The sequence below is a fragment of the Xiphophorus maculatus genome, chromosome 17 (genome assembly GCF_002775205.1).
Source record: "Xiphophorus maculatus strain JP 163 A chromosome 17, X_maculatus-5.0-male, whole genome shotgun sequence".
Classification (NCBI taxonomy): Eukaryota; Metazoa; Chordata; class Actinopteri; order Cyprinodontiformes; family Poeciliidae; genus Xiphophorus; species Xiphophorus maculatus.
The window spans coordinates 19,743,735-19,764,990 of NC_036459.1; the positions used below are offsets into that span (position 1 = coordinate 19,743,735).

The 21,256-nt window shown below is 43.4% G+C and overlaps 1 protein-coding gene across 9 annotated transcripts in view; it reads left to right on the top strand.

The window, feature by feature from the left end:
- Positions 1 to 21,256, top strand: part of plekha5 (pleckstrin homology domain containing A5) — a 163,968-nt gene that overhangs the window by 16,069 nt on the left and 126,643 nt on the right. The window contains exon 4 of one of the 9 annotated variants that reach the window (XM_023350010.1): positions 14,298 to 15,058. The exons of the other annotated variants lie outside the window; for them this stretch is intronic. Within the exon in view, the coding sequence (XP_023205778.1) occupies positions 14,298 to 14,301 (4 nt within the window). The 3' untranslated portion in view covers positions 14,302 to 15,058. Of the gene's footprint in view, positions 1 to 14,297; positions 15,059 to 21,256 lie in introns of those variants that run through there. 9 annotated transcript variants of the gene reach the window in all.

The following is a 21,256-nucleotide window of genomic DNA, read 5'->3' on the forward strand; positions in this document are numbered from 1 at the left end:
TTCAAAAGTTACTGATTGCAGGGTTTCCCCCTGAAAACTTGCTCAGCCTGGTGATCAGGGCACCAAGGTGTTTTTGTATTAAAAGATATTAAATTGACAGGAATGGTAAAAATATGTTATTGGAAGACATTACTGACAATACATAAAAAACCCACAACTGGAGTCTTAAACACAACAAATGGAAAAATACAATTAAAATAAGTATCAATTATTTGCGCTTTTATTAAATCCAAATGAAGCCATCAGTTAGTGGATCTTAAAACACAATGTAATGCTGATCACATTTAGAGCCGGCCCAAGGCATACATGAACTAAACTGCTGCTTAAGGCCCTTAGACCTTCAGGGCCCCATAAATGGTAATGTTTTAACACAAACCACAAATATAGAAATGTAACGTGTTTATTATGAATATAAATGCTGTGAAATTTGATTTCATGGTTTCAGCATACATACATTAAAAGATTTTAAATTACTACTAGTATGCACATTGTGATTGCAAGCAACACATGGTAAGATCCACACCTCACCACTAGTTTGTTTCACTTTAGTTTACTTTGTAGCCACTACTTCATCTATATTTTACTCACCCTCAAACAGTGGCAACATCATGAGAATCCCTAACATCCCATTAAAACCAGAAGTCTATTCGCATCAATTGAATAGACACATCCTGTCACACCCAGGCACCTGATCAGGTTTGGGGACAACAATACTTTTCAAACTTTGAGATCTGTTTTCTCCTTGTTCTTGTTTGCAGAATGCCAATATTCAAACGACCGTATAATCTTTTTTTACTATTATTTCTAAGCATTTGACATCATTAGAATCCACACTTTAAGAATCTGTAAATAACTGAAAAGGCTGGTTCCTGGTTTTGTCGTGGCCAGGGACATATTTGAACATCACCTATAGTTTGTGGTCCTCTGTTCGGCTGTAGTAACATGATGAAACTCTGATCCTGCAATCTTTCACCCTTTTATTTCCGCTGTTGCCTAGCAACCAGTGAACTCTTCCTCTGTACGATCCATTCAGATGGAAAAGCAGTGAGCACTGAACCATTTTGTGTGTTAGTTAAAATATACATAAGTTAGATTGGAACTAAAATCTGTAATTACGTAACTTTCATATTTGGAAATGTTTTGATTACTTTGGTAATTTTTAGGCCCACCTCCCATTTAATTTCCCTTTGGGATTAATAAAGTATTTTTGAATTTGAATTAATTTAAAAGATTAAGAACACACCAGGAGGCGTGGTGGAAGTCTTTTGTTTGTCAAATGTCCGTGTGACCATGTGAGTTTTTGGTAAAATAACTTATTGACCAATTTTTGAAGTTGAAACATTAGATTATGTTAGCTTCAGTTTTAATCTGAGTTGTAAGAGATTTTTAGATTTAATTTCATCCATATTTTTGCAAGAAATAAGCTACGTATATTTTTTCAAACAATCAAACAAAACACTTGTTGCTGCTCACATATGGAAGTAAATATGTACCATAAGAATTTGAATAAAAAATGCCTCTGAAATTTGAATGTTGTATATTAGTGCTTATTTTTTCAGTGTTAAAATAAATTCAGAATATATTTTTAACCTAAAAAAAATTCAGTGTCATTATTTGTACATGAAAAAAAAATTCAGTGTCATTATTTGTACATGGTTGCAATTACTTCCATACTCACAGCCTTTCTTGGAAAATTTAGGTTTTGGAACTTAGAAGTCTTGCGACAGTGTCTAGATTAGTGCAAACCACTCCGTCTTCAAACTTGAAATAGATTCTGCTGAGTTTATATGTGACACTGTCCATTATTGTTCTTGACCTTTGACCTTTCAATCAGGTGGGATGTGTTTGTGATTACTTGAACATTTAGTCTTCAAAGTTGATGTATTAGAAGGACGAGGAATGGACAGTGTAAGGATTTTGACTGGGTCAGAAACTTTTGCAAATTTGCAGCTTGTTGGTTGACCATCTGCAATACAGTAGTGTGAGGAAAAAACATTGGTAAATCAGCCACAGGGTCATAGGTCACCAAGACTGATAAGTGCATGTCTGGTATGAAGGTTGGCCCGTGTGCTCCGATTAAACAGACGGGTTTCTGTGACTGAATAAGTTGTTGTCATTTTCAAAGAAATGTCAGAATACACAGCAAACCATAAGCCCCTTTCATTTCAGGGTTGTTGATTATGGTGGTGCAATATTTATTTTAAACATGTAAGCAATGAATGTCAGCAGAGAACTAGAAAATTTCGGAAGAAATTTAGCCGGGGCCTGCCAAGGCGCGCCCGTCGGGCATGGGCCCGGCGTCGTCGCGCCACAAATCGGCGTCGACGCCAAAGGACGCCGCGACGTGATCAGTGGCACGCGGAGAACCGCAAGAACGTTAAGCGAGGCGGACGTGCACCGTTCGGTACGATTTAAAATGTTGTCAAGGCTTTTATTTTGGAAGTTTTGTTAACCTTCATTTCAAAGGGCCAAACTAATCCCATGCGTAATAGTCCTTGGGTTAAAATAGTTATATAATGCTCAAAACACAAGTAGCTGATGTAAAAATATTCAAGGCTTTTATTTTGAAATTTTCAGTATGCTTCATTTCAAAGGGCCAAACTAATACCACGTGTAACAGTGCTTTGGATGAAAAAGTCAAATAAAGCCAAAAAGAGCAATTACGTCATGTAAAATTATTCAAGGCTTTTATTTTGAAATTTTCAGAATGCTTCATTTCAAAGGGCCAAACTAATACCACGTGTAACAGTGCTTTGGATGAAAAAGTCAAATAAAGCCAAAAAGAGCAATTACCTGATGTAAAAATATTCAAGGCTTTTATTTTGAAATTATTATTATGCTCCATTTTAAAGTTCCAAACTAATCCCATGTGTAACAGTGCTTTGGATGAAAAAGTCATATAAAGCCAAAAACAGCAATTACCTGATGTAAAAATATTCAAGGCTTTTATTTTGAAATTTTCAGTATGCTTCATTTCAAAGTTCCAAAGTAATCCCATGTGTAACAGTGCTTTGGATGAAAACGTCAAATAAAGCCAAAAACAGCAATTACCTGATGTAAAAATATTCAAGGCTTTTATTTTGAAATTATTATTATGCTCCATTTTAAAGTTCCGAACTAATCCCATGTGTAACATTGCTTTGGATGAAAAAGTCATATACGGCCAAAAAGAGCAATTACTTCATGTAAAATATTCAAGGCTTTTATTTTGAAATTTTCAGTATGCTTCATTTTAAAGTTCTGAACTAATACCACGTGTAAGAGTGCTTTGGATGAAAAAGTCAAATAAAGCCAAAAAGAGCAATTACGTCATGTAAAAATATTCAAGGCTTTTATTTTGAAACTTTTGTTAAGCTTCATTTCAAAGGGCCAAACTAATACCACGTGTAACAGTGCTTTGGATGAAAAAGTCAAATAAAGCCAAAAAGAGCAATTACATGATGTAAAAATATTCAAGGCTTTAATTTTGAAATTTTTGTTAATATTCATTTCAAAGGGCCAAACTAATACCATGTGTAACAGTGCTTTGGATGAAAAAGTCAAATAAAGCCAAAAAGAGCAATTACGTCATGTAAAAATATTCAAGGCTTTTATTTTGAAATTTGCAGGATGCTTCATTTCAAAGGGCCAAACTAATCCCATGCGTAATAGTCCTTCGGTTAAAATAGTTATATAATGCTCAAAACACAAGTAGCTGATGTAAAAATATTCAAGGCTTTTATTTTGAAATTTTTGTTAAGCTTCATTTTAAAGGGCCAAACTAATACCATGTGTAACAGTGCTTTGGATGAAAAAGTCAAATAAAGCCAAAAAAGAGCAATTACGTCATGTAAAAATATTCAGGGCTTTTATTGTGAAATTTTCAATATGCTTAATTTTAAAGTGTAAAACTAATCCCATGTGTAACAGTTACTGAGTTAAATCAGTTATATACAGCCCAAAGCAGCAAGTAGTTGTAAAGGCCAGTTCTCAGTCCTGATCTGTTTCAACTGAGGATAGATAGAACTACAACGATGCGTATTCGTAGTCCTAACCAGCAGCCAATAGCCTCTTGAGTTCCGTTGCTATGGCAAATAATGGTCTCAGCAGGTGTGAGCTCTGAGCTGTGAGCTCTCAAACACACAAGTGTGTTTGAGCAAACACACTTTACTGAAAAAAAGCATTGGAAACAAATCCTTCTTGTTCGGGAACCGTAATACATATTCGAAAAGCGTTTTAAGCGTATGACAGTTCAATGTGTCTTCTGCGATAGTCCCGAGATTCATATCTGTACCTCACTCAGAGCATTTACAGTGATGAGAGAAAGAAATGTTGTGCCCAGATATGAACCGAGGTCGGCTGTCACTCTAATATGAGCAAAAATGAGAAACTTTGGGTCGCTTAGAGGCAAATTGTGGACAAACCATAACTGGTATCGACGAGCCGTCTTCACTTTCGAAGAGATCACAGACGTATCTACAAAATGAAATTTGAATGGCATTTCTAGGTGAATTTGTGACGACACAGCAAATCCTCAAAAATAGGGTATTTCTAGGATTTTTCCCATTGAGTTATAATGGGGTTTTTTTCGTAGTTTTTTGCGAATTATGTCGCCATGTTAATCCCGAATCCCACCAAAAGTAATAGCTGGAATGGCGTGAATTTTCTGCACGTTTTGATACCTCTTTTGTAGGTGTGCACGCAGCGGTATGAGCCGCATTAACGGTTACGGATGAAAAATAAAGAATAATAATAATAAAGAAACTTTTCTTGGGAGAATAGCAATAGGTTCCTGCCATTGCTTTGCATGGCAGGCCCCAAATAAAAGAATACAAAAATAAAAATGGGAAGGATAATCAAACATCAAAATAAAAACATTTATTCAGTTTGAAACATAGGAAGAAGCTAATGCTTATTAAATCATAATTCTATTTGACTCTGCCAGGATATTCATTCAGCCTATAATGTATAATCCAAATACTTCCCACATTCTAAATATTTCTGCATATGATTTGTTCTCCATGACACAATACACCTCCCAAAAATCATCTACACAATTAATCTGTAGTTATGCAGCAGCTACTGTCTCTACAGGAGCTGTTTTAGAATGTAACATGCTTTATAAATACATTTGACCTTTACCAATATACGTTCTCATAAATGTTAGCCGTCCAGCCATACATTGATTGTGAATAAAACAGAATTTTTTTTTACCTTTTTTACTTCCATATAATCCATTATACCTCACCTGGAAAGTATTACTATATTGTATATCTATTTTTATAACCTGTTAAGTGACTGCGATGCGAATTAGCTTATGCTATAATCTGATGCAGTGCATCAAATAGCGACATTTATGTATGAGCTGTACATTGTCCCTTTTCAAATAAAGTTTTAGTAAAATCCATCAGGTTGGATGGCAGTGTTGTATAGTAACGAAGTAAAAATACTTCACTACTTTACTTAAGTATATTTTGGAGTACTTCATACTTTCTTCAAGTATGAAAATTTTTGATGACTTTCACTTTTACTTCACTATATTTCCGAACTTAATTGCGTACTTTTACTCCGATACATTTTCAATGTGTGGTTTAGTTACTCGTTACAAAAAAGCGAGAGAGAGAAACGCAAATGTTTTGACCCCAGGCTACCGAACAAAGTCCGTAGCCTGCTTGCCTGGGCTTGTTCATCACCTCCAATAGAATACACCTGTTTCGCTTCTCCCATTAAACACAAAGCAAGTCTCGCAATCAGCAGCAGCCACATGGAGGAGGAGACGGAACTACGTCGGACACGGCTCCAGGGGAACCACCAGCTGGTGATGAGAACCCATGGCCTTATTTAAACACAATATACTCTTTCGTGGGTGTTAAAGATTCGTCGAACCACATGCAGTTTATGTTATTCCTGCCCAAAGATGTGGAAATTCTATCTTACAAAAACTCCCTGTCCAACTTGAAGAAACACATCGAGGTAACGTCTTATGAAATGGTTATAATCCTCCTGTTTCAGTAACTATAGCTTGGTCACTAGACACTACTGTATTGTGAAACGTTGACCATAAATGAACTTTGTTTGGCATTGTTTCAGTTCCACACGTGGTGTATTTAGCTTAGGCCTAATGTTGACTGTAGCAGGCTACCTAGACTCCTCTGTTCAAGGGGGGACAGAAGCCATAGCGATAGCATCCATCCATCCATCCATCCATCCATCCATCCATCCATCCATCTTCTTCCGCTTATCCGAGGTCGGGTCGCGGGGGTAGCAGCTTCAGAAGGGAGGCCCAGACTTCCCTCTCCCCGGCCACTTCTTCCAGCTCTTCCGGGGGAATCCCGAGGCGTTCCCAGGCCAGCTGAGAGACATAGTCTCTCCAGCGTGTCCTGGGTCTTCCCCAGGGCCTCCTCTCGGTGGGACGTGCCTGGAACACCTCACCAGGGAGGCGTCCAGGAGGCATCCTGACCAGATGCCCAAGCCACCTCAACTGGCTCCTCTCGATGTGAAGGAGCAGCGGCTCTACTCTGAGTCCCTCCCGGATGACTGAGCTTCTCACCCTATCTCTAAGGGAGAGCCCAGCCACCCTACGGAGAAAACCCATTTCGGCCGCTTGTATCCGCGATCTCGTTCTTTCGGTCATGACCCAAAGCTCATGACCATAGATGACGGTGGGAACGTAGATCGACCGGTAAATCGAGAGCTTCGCTTTTTGGCTCAGCTCTCTCTTCACCACGACGGACCGGTACAGCGCCCGCTTGACGGCAGACGCTGCGCCAATCCGCCTGTCGATCTCCCGCTCCCTTCTTCCCCCATTCGTGAACAAGATCCCGAGATACTTAAACTCCTCCACTTGGGGCAGGACACCCCCCCTGACCCGGAGAAGGCACTCTACCCTTTTCCGGCTCAAGACCATGGCCTCGGATTTGGAGGCACTGATCCCCATCCCGGCCGCTTCACACTCGGCTGCGAACCGCTCCAGCGAGAGCTGCAGATCACGATCTGATGAAGCCAAAAGGACCACATCGTCTGCGAAAAGCAGAGATGAGATCCTAAGGCCACCAAATCGGATCCCCTCAACACCTTGGCTGCGCCTAGAAATTCTGTCCATGAAAGTGATGAACAGAATCGGTGACAAAGAGCAGCCCTGGCGGAGTCCAACTCTCACGGAAACGAGCCCGACTTACTGCCGGCAATGCGAACCAGACTCTGACACCGGTCATACAGGGACCTGACAGCCCGTATCAAAGGGCCCGGTACCCCATACTCCCGGAGAACCCCCCACAGGGCTCCCCGAGGGACATGGTCGAACGCCTTCTCCAAGTCCACAAAACACATGTAGACTGGTTGGGCGAACTCCCATGCACCCTCCAGGACCCTGCCGAGGGTGTAGAGCTGGTCCAGTGTTCCACGACCAGGATGAAAGCCACACTGCTCTTCCTGAATCCGAGGTTCGACTATCCGACGGACCCTCCTCTCCAGGACCCCTGAATAGACCTTGCCAGGGAGGCTTAAGAGTGTGACCCCTCTATAATTGGAGCACACCCTCCGGTCCCCCTTTTTGAACAGGGGGACCACCACCCCAGTCTGCCAATCCAGGGGAACTGCCCCCGATGTCCATGCGATATTGCAGAGTCGCGTCAACCAACACAACCCTACAACATCCAGAGCCTTAAGGAACTCCGGGCGGATCTCATCCACCCCCGGAGCCCTGCCACCGAGGAGCTTTTTAACCACCTCGGCGACCTCGCCCCCAGAGATTGGAGAGCCCAACCCAGAGTCCCCAGGCTCCGCTTCCTCAGTGGAAGGCATGTTGGTGGGATTGAGGAGGTCTTCGAAGTACTCTGCCCACCGACCCACAACGTCCCGAGTAGAGGTCAGCAGCACACCATCCCCACTATAAACAGTGTTGGTGCTGCACCGCTTCCCCCCCCTGAGACGCCGGATGGTGGACCAGAATCGCCTCGAAGCCGTGCGGAAGTCTTTCTCCATGGCCTCTCCAAACTCCTCCCACGCCCGAGTTTTTGCCTCAGCAACCGCCCAAGCCGCATGCCGCTTCGCCCGCCGGTACCCATCAGATGCTTCCGGAGTCCCACAGGCCAAAAAGGCCCGATAGGACTCCTTCTTCAGCCTGACGGCATCCCTCACCGAAGGTGTCCACCAACGGGTTCGAGGGTTGCCGCCGCGACAGGCACCGACAACCCTGCGGCCACAGCTCCGATCGGCCGCCTCGACAATGGAGGCACGGAACACGGTCCACTCAGCCTCCATGTCCCCCACCTCCCCCGGGACGTGTTCGAAGTTTTGCCGGAGATGGGAGTTAAAGCTCCGTCTCACAGGGGATTCCGCCAGACGTTCCCAGCAGACCCTCACAACACGTTTGGGCCTGCCAGGTCTGACCGGCTTTCGCCCCCACCACCGGAGCCAACTCACCACCAGGTAGTGGTCAGTGGACAGCTCCGCACCTCTCTTCACCCGAGTGTCCAAGACATACGGCCGCAGATCCGATGAAACGATGACAAAGTCGATCATCGAACTGCGGCCTAGGGTGTCCTGGTGCCAAGTGCACATATGGACACCCTTATGCTTGAACATAGTGTTCGTTATGGACAATCCATGGCGAGCACAGAAGTCCAGCAACAGAACACCGCTCGAGTTCAGGTCGGGCGGGCCGTTCCTCCCAACCACGCCCCTCCAGGTCTCACTGTCGTTGCCCACGTGAGCGTTGAAGTCCCCCAGCAGAACAAGGGAGTCCCCAGGAGGAGCACTCTCCAGTACCCCCTCTAAGGACTCCAAAAAGGGTGGGTAATCTGAACTGTCGTTCGGCCCGTAAGCACAAACGACAGTCAGAACCCGTCCCCCCACCCGTAGGCGGAGGGATAGCGATAGCAATTTAGACTAAATTTAACGAACATAGGAAAGGCATGCAAATTCAAAACCAGGTTTACAGATGCCAATAAGCTGCATTTCCCTCCCAATTCTTTTTTTCTTTTGCATAATGACCAGTTGTGTGCACCACCTACTGACTGTAGCATTGACTGATTCACTGATTTGTGAAGTAGAGTAATCGTAACAGCTCTTTTTCTTCATGTTGGCCGCATTTTCTGTACTATTTATTTTTCTCATTTTCAGCACTGACCTTACTTGAACTTAAGGCTTACAAAAACTTTGTATTTTCTGTCCTGGAGGGTATACTAAGAAGCTGGTTCAGTTGTAAAGCAGGTTAAGTTAACCTTGTGCTATAGGTAAAGCACCTAATTTTCTTAACTAAATGATGCCTGCAGGTTTATCTATTAGCAGGTTTCATTTTGCCTGCACTTGGTTGGGTACATTATTTTAAGTGTATTTGACAAGTTTACCAAAATATAAAAAATGTCATTCAAACTGCATTTGCTTTGTTTTACTTTTTACTTGTACTTTTCATTACATTACTTGAGTACATCCATTTTTACCGTAATTTCCATACTTAAGTACAAGAAGTTTCAGATACTTTAAGACTTTAACTCAAGTAACATTTCAGTCAGTGACTTCGACTTTTACCAAAGTCATATTTTGGAGAGGTACTTATACTTTTACTTGACTCTGAGATTTCAGTACTTTATACAACACTGTTGTATGGTAGGCGTCTGTCAGCCGTCTTCAGATCTCTTCAGAGATTTCAACTCAGATTCCAGTCTTGGCCTTCCAGGATGTCCTCAGAGAGGTTCTGAAGCATCTCCTTTGGTGCTGTAAATCTGGATGTAAACAATGGATGACAATTTTAAATATGAAATGATCAACTGTGAAATCTCAAATGCCTATGGACAGTGTGTGTGGCTAACAAAAGTTTTCATTTCATTATTCCTTTATTTAACCAGGTAAACCCCCTTGAGATCTAGATCTCATTTTCAAGAGGGACCTGGGCAAAAGTGTTGCTCACAATATCGTGTGAACCAACTAAGCAGGGAATCTAATCAATTCACAGGGTTTCCTGAATCAATATTGAATTAGGAAAAACATTCCTTTGTATTGATTAATACTGTAGATGTTTTTACCCATCCCTATTTGTTACGGTGTAAATTGATTTACACCGTAGAGCGATCATAAATGGCGGCGCGTGTAGACGCTGCGGCTCGAAGCTCCCGTGTTTTCGTTTTTGTTAGCCTGTTTTTATTGATGTCTTCGCTCAACACACTACTGGAAGCCGTTACAACTTACAGCAGATTAGAACTGTGGGACATAGGAACACAGTTTGGACTTCACACACCCACCAAGCTGGACTTTATTCCTCCAGAGCTGCTACGAACACCTGGGACTATGATCATTCCCCCCATGCTGCCAAGGCGACGGAGGAGGCAGCGCAAACAAAAGAGGGGTAAGAGAGCCGGCGTGCGTGCTACGCTACAAGCTAGCCCTCACAGACCGGCCCTCCCCAGCCTCTTCCTCGCCAATGCCAGGTCCCTCGTCAACAAAATCGACGAGATGCGACTCCGGATTACTTCTCGCCGGATGGACAGCTGTGTGACTGTTGTCACAGAGACCTGGCTGGATGACAACATCCCGGATGCAGCGGTGGAGATAATGGGGCGCGCTCTGTTCCGGGCGGATCGGACTGCAGCTTCGGGTAAGGGCAGAGGCGGAGGTTTGGCATTGTATGTACACAATGCCTGGTGTACAGCCACACACTCTGTCGGCACATTCTGCTCTCCTGACTTGGAATATCTGGTGGTGAAATGCAGACCCTTCAAGTTGGTGAGAGAACTCTCGTCCATTGTGATTGTGGCTGTCTACATACCACCGAGGGCTAATGCTAAGTTAGCATTAGAGGAGCTGTACTGCCTGATCAGCATGCAGATGAACTCCAGCCCGGAGGCGGCCGTGATTGTGGCGGGGGACTTCAATCACGTGGAACTGAAGGCTGTGTTTCCCAAATTCCACAAATCCATAAACTTTCCCACCAGAGACAATAACATTTTGGACCAGGTCTACTGCAATATCCCCGGAGCCTACAAGGCTGTAGCAGCTCCACATCTGGGCATGTCTGACCACATCTCAGTGGAGCTGATTCCTGTCTACAAGCCTCTGGCCTGCAGAACTAAGCCGACCACCAGAATAGTTCAGGTCTGGACTGAGGAGACCTCCTCTGCACTTCAGGACTGCTTTGAGCATACAGACTGGAGTGTGTTCAGGGACGGCGCAGACTTGGAGGAATACTCATCGTCCGTTCTGTCCTATGTTCAGTTCTGCACCGACGCTGTCCTCCCTGTTAAGACCATAAAAGTGTTTCCAAACCAGAAACCATGGCTGGACAGCACAGTACGGGCCCTGCTGAAAGCCCGGGATGCTGCCTACAGGTCTGGAGACAGGTTGGCTTATAGCAGGGCCCGGTCAGAACTGAAAAAAGGTATTAAGCAGGCCAAGCTCCAGTACAAACAGCAGATTGAGGAACACTTCATCAACAACAACCCCCGAAGCATGTGGAGAGGCATAAGAACCATGACGGACTACAAACACAGCACTCAGCTGACCAGCCGCGACCCCACCCTGCCTGACACCTTAAACAGTTTCTTTGCCCGCTTTGACACGGCGGGCAGCAGAGAAGCCGTACATTTACCCCAACTGGAAGAGCAGCACCAGCCCCTCGTCCTACAGAAGCATCAGGTGACGTCCACCCTGAGGAGGATCAACACCCACAAAGCTACAGGACCGGACAAGGTGTCAGGCCAGACGCTGAAAACCTGCGCCGACCAGCTGGCAGGAGTGTTTCTGGACATTTTCAATCTGTCCCTGCAGCTCGCCATGGTTCCTGAGTGTCTCAAGTCTTCCACCATCATCCCTGTACCGAAGAAGATGTCCATCACCAGCCTGAACGATTACCGGCCCGTCGCTCTGACCCCGGTGATCATGAAGTGCTTTGAGAGGATTCTTCTGAGGTACATCAGAGACTTTATCCCCGCAAACCTGGACAGCCTTCAGTTCGCCTACAGAGCGAACCGGTCAACAGAGGTTGCTGTCTCCATCACTCTGCACACAGCCCTGGCCCATCTGCAGCATCCCAACACCTACGTTAGGATGCTATTTGTAGACTTCAGCTCAGCATTTAACACCGTCATCCCAGACAAGCTGGTGCTGAAACTACTCGAGGTGGGGCTGCCCGCTTCACTGTGCCACTGGATCAGAAACTTCCTCACCAACAGGCCTCAGGTGGTGAGAATAAGTGGCTCAACATCGTCCCCACTGGTCCTCAACACAGGCACGCCGCAGGGCTGTGTGCTCAGCCCAGCTCTCTTCACCCTGTTTACACACGACTGCATGGCCATCCACCCCACCAACACAGTCGTGAAGTACGCGGACGACACAACAGTAGTGGGTCTCATTTCAGACAACAACGAGACCCACTACAGAGAGGAGATTCTGCAGCTCACTCAGTGGTGTTCAGCCAACAACTTGGTGCTGAACACAGGGAAGACCAAGGAGGTCATTGTGGACTACAGAAGGTCCAGGAAGACGGATCACACTCCCCTTCTCATAGATGGAGAAGTGGTGGAATGTGTGGACAACATCAAGTTCCTGGGCCTCCACATCACATCTGACCTCTCCTGGAACACAAACACCTCCCACCTGGTGAAGAAAGCACAACAAAGGCTCTTCTTCCTCAGGAAACTGAGACAGGCTGGACTTTCCTCACGGCTGCTCGTGAACTTTTACAGGGCGATGATCGAGAGCATCCTCTGCCTCAACATGACTGTGTGGTATGGCAGCTGCACAGCATTGGAGAGGAAACAACTGACACGGGTGGTGAGAACAGCACAAGGCATTGTGGGATGCCCCCTCCCAGACCTGGACTCCATTTACACAGACCGGGTCAAGAAGAGAGCTGGATCCATAGCCATGGATTCCAGCCACCTGGGCCACAGACTGTTTGTGCCGCTCCCATCAGGCAAGCGGTACAGGAATATACGGACTACAACAAACAGACTGAGAAACAGTTTCTTCCCCACAGCCGTCAGAGCCATTACTCCCCCCCCCCCACACATATCATAACCTCGCAGTCACACATACATATCCCCCATCCCCACACAATCATATTGTTCTGCACTTTGCACTGTCACATCATCTGTACTTTGCCATAATTGGACCTGCTGCTACTTCTTTGGTGTGGTTGAGTGCCTTTAGTTAATTTAGTTGTATATATTGTTATTATTATTATTGTGTGTTAGCTTATTTTTACTGTATATATTTGACCTTTTGCACGGGAGCTGCAATGGAAATTTCGTTGAATTCTGTTCAATGACAATAAATGCTATCTAATCTAATCTAATCTAAAATTGTGATATTTTTATGTAAACTTATTTAATTTTTCAATATTAGGCCTGAAAACATTTTAGTGTAAGTCGCAGCACCTCGTGCACCTCTGGATCTTTGTAAGTCGGTGTGAATCGCGCGCGCCGCCGTTCACACAAATTGGACGATCTGGAAGATTGTCTTCCAGGCGACTCCAATGGAAACCTTAACTATAAACGCCATCCTGCTGTCTTGGCTCAAAAACGCTCAACCCGAACTGTGGAAAGCGACTAGAACTCAGCCTTCAGTCCCTGACGTCACCGACAGAGAGAAAAGAGGATGTAAACTAGGCGGCTGGGCTGATCCAGTTTACAGTCAGTCTACAGTTAACTCACTTTGTGAATAATGTCAGAGTTGCCACCTGTAACTAGTCCGGTTCCTTCGATGCGTTGCCAGTTTTGGCGGGTCTGAATCGCTGCCAACAAAAAACTCCGGTTCATCTCCAAGACGAGGAACAAAATATGCGTCCAGTTTTGGGCTTTTCCTTGCTCTCTTTTTTCCATCCTTTTCACTTTGCCGCTTCATGTGTGGTAATGTGGCCTCGTTTTTTCTTTTTTTGAGTTCATTTCATGTAGGGTGACCATATTTTACTTTGGGAAAACCCGGACAACCTGCAGCGGGGGCGGGGGGTTGGTGAAACCAGAACACCTTGGAGCAGGGCGTGGGGGGCTGCCCGCACTGACGCGGCTCAGGGATTACGTGACACGCAGCGCCGTGCGCAGTGCCCTACAGTGCACTGTAAGCTATGTAATGTGTTTTGAGGCAGTTGACCAAAATCCAGGATGATTTTTAAATTCCCCTCGGACATCTTTTTAGGTCTGAAAAGTAGGACATGTCCGGGAAAAAGAGGACGTCTGGTCACCCTAATTTCATGTCTCTTACATTGCTGTTTTGGATTTGCTTGTTATATTTTGAAGTTATTAACTTTTTTTATTGGATTTAGTTTGGGTTAGATTCTTGGTTTGTTGTGTTGCATGTTTTTCTGATTTTGTTTTGCTTTTGAGGTGACGTTACCCTCCTACCTGCAGTGGCACAGGTGTTCTCAATTAGCCGAGGAGCGTGCAGACCGGGACGCCGGTAATAAAGAGGTAGCTGTGCAGTTGAAGCAAAAAGCAGACGGAGCCGGACAGATCACAGGAGTAGGAGCAGCAGAGCGGCGGAACTGGTGGAATGGAGGACTGGTGTACTGGTTGCCGCGGAGGTTCATCCAGCTGATCGCCGTCGAGGAACGGACTGCCGGGTGTTGGAGAACGAGTGGTCGGATTGTCGCCGAGATTCGTCATGGCCGTGGAGGATCGGTCGGCTGGTGACAAGAAGGACTGAGCGCCGGAGAGGACCGCGCCCCCCCTTGGGCTAGCTAAGAGTCCATTCTTCCTTATACAGACTTAGCCATTGACTCTGCCGCTCATTACTGCCCTACATCTTTTTTTAAAGTGACACATCTTTTTAAAAATGAATTATTGTAAATTTTATTGGTCTTAAAACTCTGTCCACAATCCCTGCAGTCCCTAACACTCGGGTGCCACACATGGAGCTCCCCTCATGTTAACTTAGTCCGTAGAAATGCTCTAGCTATTTCTAGATAGCAGTTTGCCATCTGTTGCCAAGTGACTGATGATGACGTTGGTGGACGGCTGGTGACAAGCTTTATCCAGCCGTAAAACTGGGTAAAGCTTGTCACATATTGTCTCCAAGAATACACTTGGAGACAATATGGACGGTCCACTTGTAATTTTGTGTGTCATAAAGTTAAATGTAAGAGTGAAAATAAAGCCAGTCATGTAGCAGAACATTTTATTCAATATTTTGCACCCACTATGTCACTAAAATCAGTCGGTCTTGTTAAGTTTTTTTTACCGCTCCAGGGGTCTTTTTGTGGGCTCTAGTGTCCCTTATATTAAAGTAGGCTGACAGGAAAGGGGAAAGACATGCTGCAAGTATCGTCGGAAAGAAATATCATGAAGACCAGATTATCCTCACTGTGTGTTCAGTCGTTTCTCCCCTGCTGTCGTCTGATCTACTGTATCTGAGAGCCATGCCTCAACTCTATCTGCCGTGGTACCTTTAAAAATCTGCTGCACAGCCCTGTGATCACAACACTGACTGATTAGGAATATAGCCAACAATTAAGTATGGCAACAATTGTTTCACTGTCTGGTTTTCTACAAGTTAAAATCCTAACTTTGAAAATAAAGTGCATTTAGGCTAAGCTTACTTTATTGGCTCTCACCTGAGGAGCCTAACTAGATTTTTTTTTTCCAAAGTCTGCATGAGTTTTGTCAGTCTTGGAGCAGACACTTAAGGAGACAGATGATTAGCTGGATCATTTAGGATTTAAATATGTTTGCATTGGCTGCTTGACTTAACATCACAATTCATTTTGCGCCACAACCAAGTGGAGCGGATTGTCCAGCAGAGGTCAACAGGCCGGGACTCGAACCTGTGACGGCCACATAAACGCACGCTTTACCCCTGTGCCACTGCAACGTCCCAATTTTCCGCTGTTTAAATAACATCTCTGCTGGGAATGAACTAGGATTGAAGCTAACATTATTTTAGTAATCGAACACACCGTGTTCCAAATTATTATGGAAATTGGATTTAAGTGTCATAAAGATTACATTTTTTGTTGTGCTATTAAATTTATAGATGGTATTGTGTGTCAGGGCTCTTTGAATCTAATTTTAATATAGTTAATTTCAGAGAGCTGGGTTGATTAGTTTGTCTGATGAGCTCAATTAAAGGAAATCTACTTAAGGGTTATTATATATATATTATATAAGGATGTTCCACATTATTAAGCAGGCCACAGGTTTCAAGCAATATGGGAAAGAGAAAAGATCTCTCTGCTGACAAAAATCATCAGATAGTATACAGTCATGGCCAAAAGTATTGAGAATGACACAAATATTATATTTTCACATGATCTGCTGCCCTCTGGTTTTTATGTGTGTATGTCAGATGTTGTCATCACATACAGAAATACAATTGCAATCATATTATGAGTAACAAAAGCTTTTAATGACAGTTAGAATGAGTTAATGCAGCAAGTCAATATTTGCAGTGTTGACCCCTCTTCTTCAGGACCTCTGCAATTCTCCCTGGCATGCTCTCAATCAATTTCTGGACCAAATCCTGACTGATAGCAGTCCATTCTTGCACAATCAATGCTTGCATTTTGTCAGAATTCCTAGGTTTTCGTTTGTCCACCCGTCTCTTGATGATTGACCACAAGTTTTCAATGGGATCAAGATCAGGGGAGTTTCCAGGCCATGGACCCAAAATCTCTATGTTTTGTTCCCTGAGCCAGTTAGATATCACCTTTGCTTTATGGCAAGGTGCTCCATCATGCTGGAAAAGGCATTGTTCATCACCAAACTGCTCTTGGACGGTTGGGAGAAGTTGCTCTCGGAGGACATACTGGTACCATTCTTTATTCATGGCTGTGTTTTTAGGTAAGACTGTGAGAGAGCCGACTCCCTTGGCTGAGAAGCAACCCCACACATGAATGGTTTCAGGATGCTTTACAGTTGGCATGAGACAAGACTGGTGGTAGCGCTCACCTTGTCTTCTCCGAACAAGCTGTTTTCCAGATGTCCCAAACAATCGGAAAGGGGATTCATCAGAGAAAATGACTTTACCCCAGTCCTCAGCAGTCCACTCCCTGTACCTTTTGCAGAATATCAGTCTGTCCCTGATGTTTTTCCTGGAGAGAAGTGGCTTCTTTGCTGCCCTCCTGGAGACCAGGCCTTGCTCCAAGAGTCTCCACCTCACAGTGCGTGCAGATGCACTCACACCTGCCTGCTGCCATTCCTGAGCAAGCTCTGCACTGCTGGTAACCCGATCCAGCAGCTGAAACACTTTTAAGAGACGGTCCTGGCGCTTGCTGGTCTTTCTTGGGCGCCCTGGAGCCTTTTTGGCAACAATGGAACCTCTCTCCTTGAAGTTCTTGATGATGCTATAGATTGTTGACTGAGGTGCAATCTTTCTAGCTGCGATTCTCTTTCCTGTTAGGCCATTTTTGTGCAGTGCAATGATGACTGCACATGTTTCTTTCGAGGTAACCATGGTTCACAGTAGAGAAACAATGATGCCAAGCACCAGCCTCTTTTTAAAGTGTCCAGTGGTGTCATTCTTACTTAATGATGACAGATTGATCTCCAGCCCTGTCCTCATCACCACCCACACCTGTGTTAATGGAGCAATCACTGAAACAATGTTAGCTGGTCCTTTTAAGGCAGGGCTGCAATGAAGTTGAAATGTGTTTTGGGGGATAAAGTTCATTTTCTAGGCAAATATTGACTTTGCAATTAATTGCTGTTACGCTGATTACTCTTTATAACATTCTGGAGTATATGCAAATTGCCGTTATAAAAACTGAAGCAGTAGACTTTGTAAATATTAACATTTGAATCATTCTCAAAACATTTGGCCATGACTGTAGTGCTGTATGACAAGATATGAAAACATTAGATATTTAACGAAAACTGAAGCGTTATCGTACTGTGAAGAGATTTGTGGCTGATTCAGAACAAAGATGGGTTTGTACAGATAAAGGCAGAATGAGGAAGGTTTCTGTTAGACAAATTCATGGGATTAAGAGAGCAGCTGTTAAAATGCCCTTACAAAGCAGCAAACAGTTATTTGAAGCTGCTGGTGCCTCTGGAACCTCAAGGTGGAGGATCCTCCAGAGGCTTGCGGTGCATGAACCTACTATTGGGCCCCTAACCAGAGCTCACAAGCAGAAACGGCCGCAGTGGGCCCAGATGTACATGAAGATTCATTTTCAAACAAACTTGTTCACTGATGACCACTGTACAATCCTGGATGGTCCAGATGGATGCAGTAGTGGATTGGTGGTGGATGGTCACCACGTCCCAACACGACTGTGACGTCAGCAAGGAGGTGGTGGAGTCATGCTTGGGGCCGAAATCATGGTGAGAGAGAGAGAGCTGGTTGGCCCCTTCAGAGTCCCCGAAGGTGTGAAAATGACCTCAACAAAGTAAATGGACTTTCTGACTGATCACTTTCTTTCATGTTCAAAAAGAAGAGCCAGACCTTCAGTATCAAAATCATCTTTATGCATGACAATGCAACCATCTCATGCTGCAAGGAATGCTACTGTGCCATTTGCTGCTATGGGCATAAAAGGGGAGAAACTCATGGTGTGGTCACCATCCTCCTCTGACCTCTGACCTCAACCCTATTGAGAACCTTTGGAGTTTCCTCAAGCAGAAGATCTGAGGGTGGAATGCAGTTCATATCAAACCAGCAGCTCTGGGAAGGTATTCTGACATCCTGCAAAGAAATTCAAGCAGAAACTTTCCACAAACTCACAAGTTCAATGGATGCAAGAATCCAATGTTAATTGATCCAATGGAACTCGGTCTGTTAAGATGTTTTGATTGAAATAGCTTTTGATTTTAGTACATGTGACCACTTAATGCTGCACATTCAAAGAATGACTGTTTGAAGTTCTATATAATCCATAAAATGTTTAGAAAATCTGCTGTGCATAATAATTTGGAAAAGTGCATTTTGAGCTTTTTATTTTTGAAAAAAATACTGTTCTCATGGGAAGCTTTGTTGAGTAAAATTTGATTTATACTGTAATAGTTCATGACTTGAAAATTATACTGACCATCATTTACATTGACCATTTAAGAAAATCAGAGAAAATATCACTTGCATAATAATTTGGAACACGGTGTAAATTATCAGTTATTATGATGATTATTTGATTAATCAGATAAAATAATTGACACATTCTGCAGATTTTTCATTTAACACGTAGGCCTCTTTTATACAATATTAGAATACATTAAATAAGAAATAACCATTTTTGTCTAAAATACAGTAACAGCATTCCTTTAGCAAGCTTTTGATCATTTTTATTGCAAACAAATCCATGGTGAACAAGGGTGCCGGGATAGGTTTCCCTAAAATGTAAGTTTTCATAAAAAACCCAAATACAAACAAAAACACATCAAAATTTCTATGTAGCATGCAATGGACAGATAAAATACACTAATTTCTTCCTATAGTAGTCACATTTAGCAGGAAAATTAATATGCAGTTGCAGCAGGCAAGCAGTAAACTAAGCTATCTGGAATCAAAAGTTCAGCAGGTTTGAACCGGAGGTTGAGAGACATTGTGCTGAAAATCTAAAAATAAAACCTCTGACAACTGCAGACATCACAAAGGACGAATGCAGGACGAAGAGAGGTGATCTGCGCTGGTCGGGAGTTTATAAATTATTTTATTTGTCAAATAGTTTAAATAGAATAATTTTGCCTGCTTTCTGCGTAACGTCAACTGATAATCGCTGTATAAAGTCCTTGACTTTAAAAAGTTTTAGGAGATATTTGAGGTTTCTTTAGGATGTGTGCTTGTGTTTGAGCATTATCCATGGACCAATGCTGTGCTTTACTAACAGGTTATTTACATAACCTGAAGTGTGTTCCCACAGGTGGCACTACAAGGCAACCCAAAGAAAGTTGTGATTTCCAGTGAACTCCTTGCTTATCAGAAGTGTTGGCATAACAACCAGCTTCCCTGGGGTACTGACAATAATTTAAATATAGAGATGAGTTGTCTAGGTCTTAATGTTTAAAACGTACTTGTTTATTCAGAATCACAACTGAAGTTGAGAAATCTGTGTACGAGTCAGAGCATGTATGCTCTTTATAATGCACCATAGAGACAAAATGTTTTTAACATCTATATTAGATGTGGGTATAAAGAACAGTGAAATCCATGCAAGTGACCAGATATTTTAATGCATACCAGCATTTACATTGATAGAACTTAAACTTTAGCACTTAACCACATATTGCATCCCAGCAGTCTTCTTTAGGCATTAATATTGCGTAATGATTTGGTATGTTGTGCATTTCTATTGATCACAGTAATCATGCAGGATTTCACTGTGCCTGACCAGGACCTTTTGGTGTGTTTTTTCACTGTAAACATAGGTTTTCTTTGGGTTCTCTGAGTCCAAAACACACTTGTAAGGCTAATTAGCCTCTCCAAGCTGCTCTTGGGTGTGTGTCTGTGCGTACAAGACTGTTCTTGTGTTTCTGGAATGGCACTCATCCAGGGTGTCTGCATCTTACCCATCGACTGCTGGAGATTTACACCCATCCCCATGGGTGCATGACTAATAGCTATGTGTAAAGATTTGTGTTTTGTCTACTTTCTGATGCTTCCTTCTGAGATAGGGTGTGTGGAACTGTTTCATTTTTCTGGCACAATATCACGGTTGAATTAAGAGCCATTTTCAAACTTTTTAAGTTGTCTAAGTGGATTTCTAATTTCTTTAAAAATGACAATATGTGCATAAGACTGTTTTTTTTGTACTAAAATAGATGCTACTAATAATTGATGAATGAATTGAGCCACTTGCCTCTGTCTCCTTGTTGTGAAGTGACCCAGCAGAGCCAGATTTGGATGAAAATGTTTTCTAGTGAGGCTACACAGGATCACTGTGATGACAAGAATATGAACCCAGTTTGTGTGAAAGCTGCCAAGCCTCTTTCACTGATGTCAACAATCAGGGTTTTACCAGCTGAGCTCAACCTGACACTCCACTTTATTGTGTGTGTGTTTGAAACAAACACAGAGGACAACATGAATAGGATTTGTGAGATTAACTAGTGCTCTGAAGTCAGCTGGGGGCTTATGTTCTGTTTATGATTATAGTATTAAAGCAAAATATGGCAGCAGAAATTGGCTTTTTGAAGGATGAAAAACTGTTATTTCTGAGGATTCTTCATTTGGAAAATTCTAATGTGATTGAGCATCATTTTGGGGTCAGAATTAAGTTGCATTAAAGGGGGTATTATACTTAACTGTTGCCTTCTCAGGGTTTCCAACACAAATCTTGCTAAGTCCAGTGGTCGGATCTCCAGGGCCGCCCACTAGCCGGCCACCATTTTTTTTTGTATTAAAAAATACTACGTTG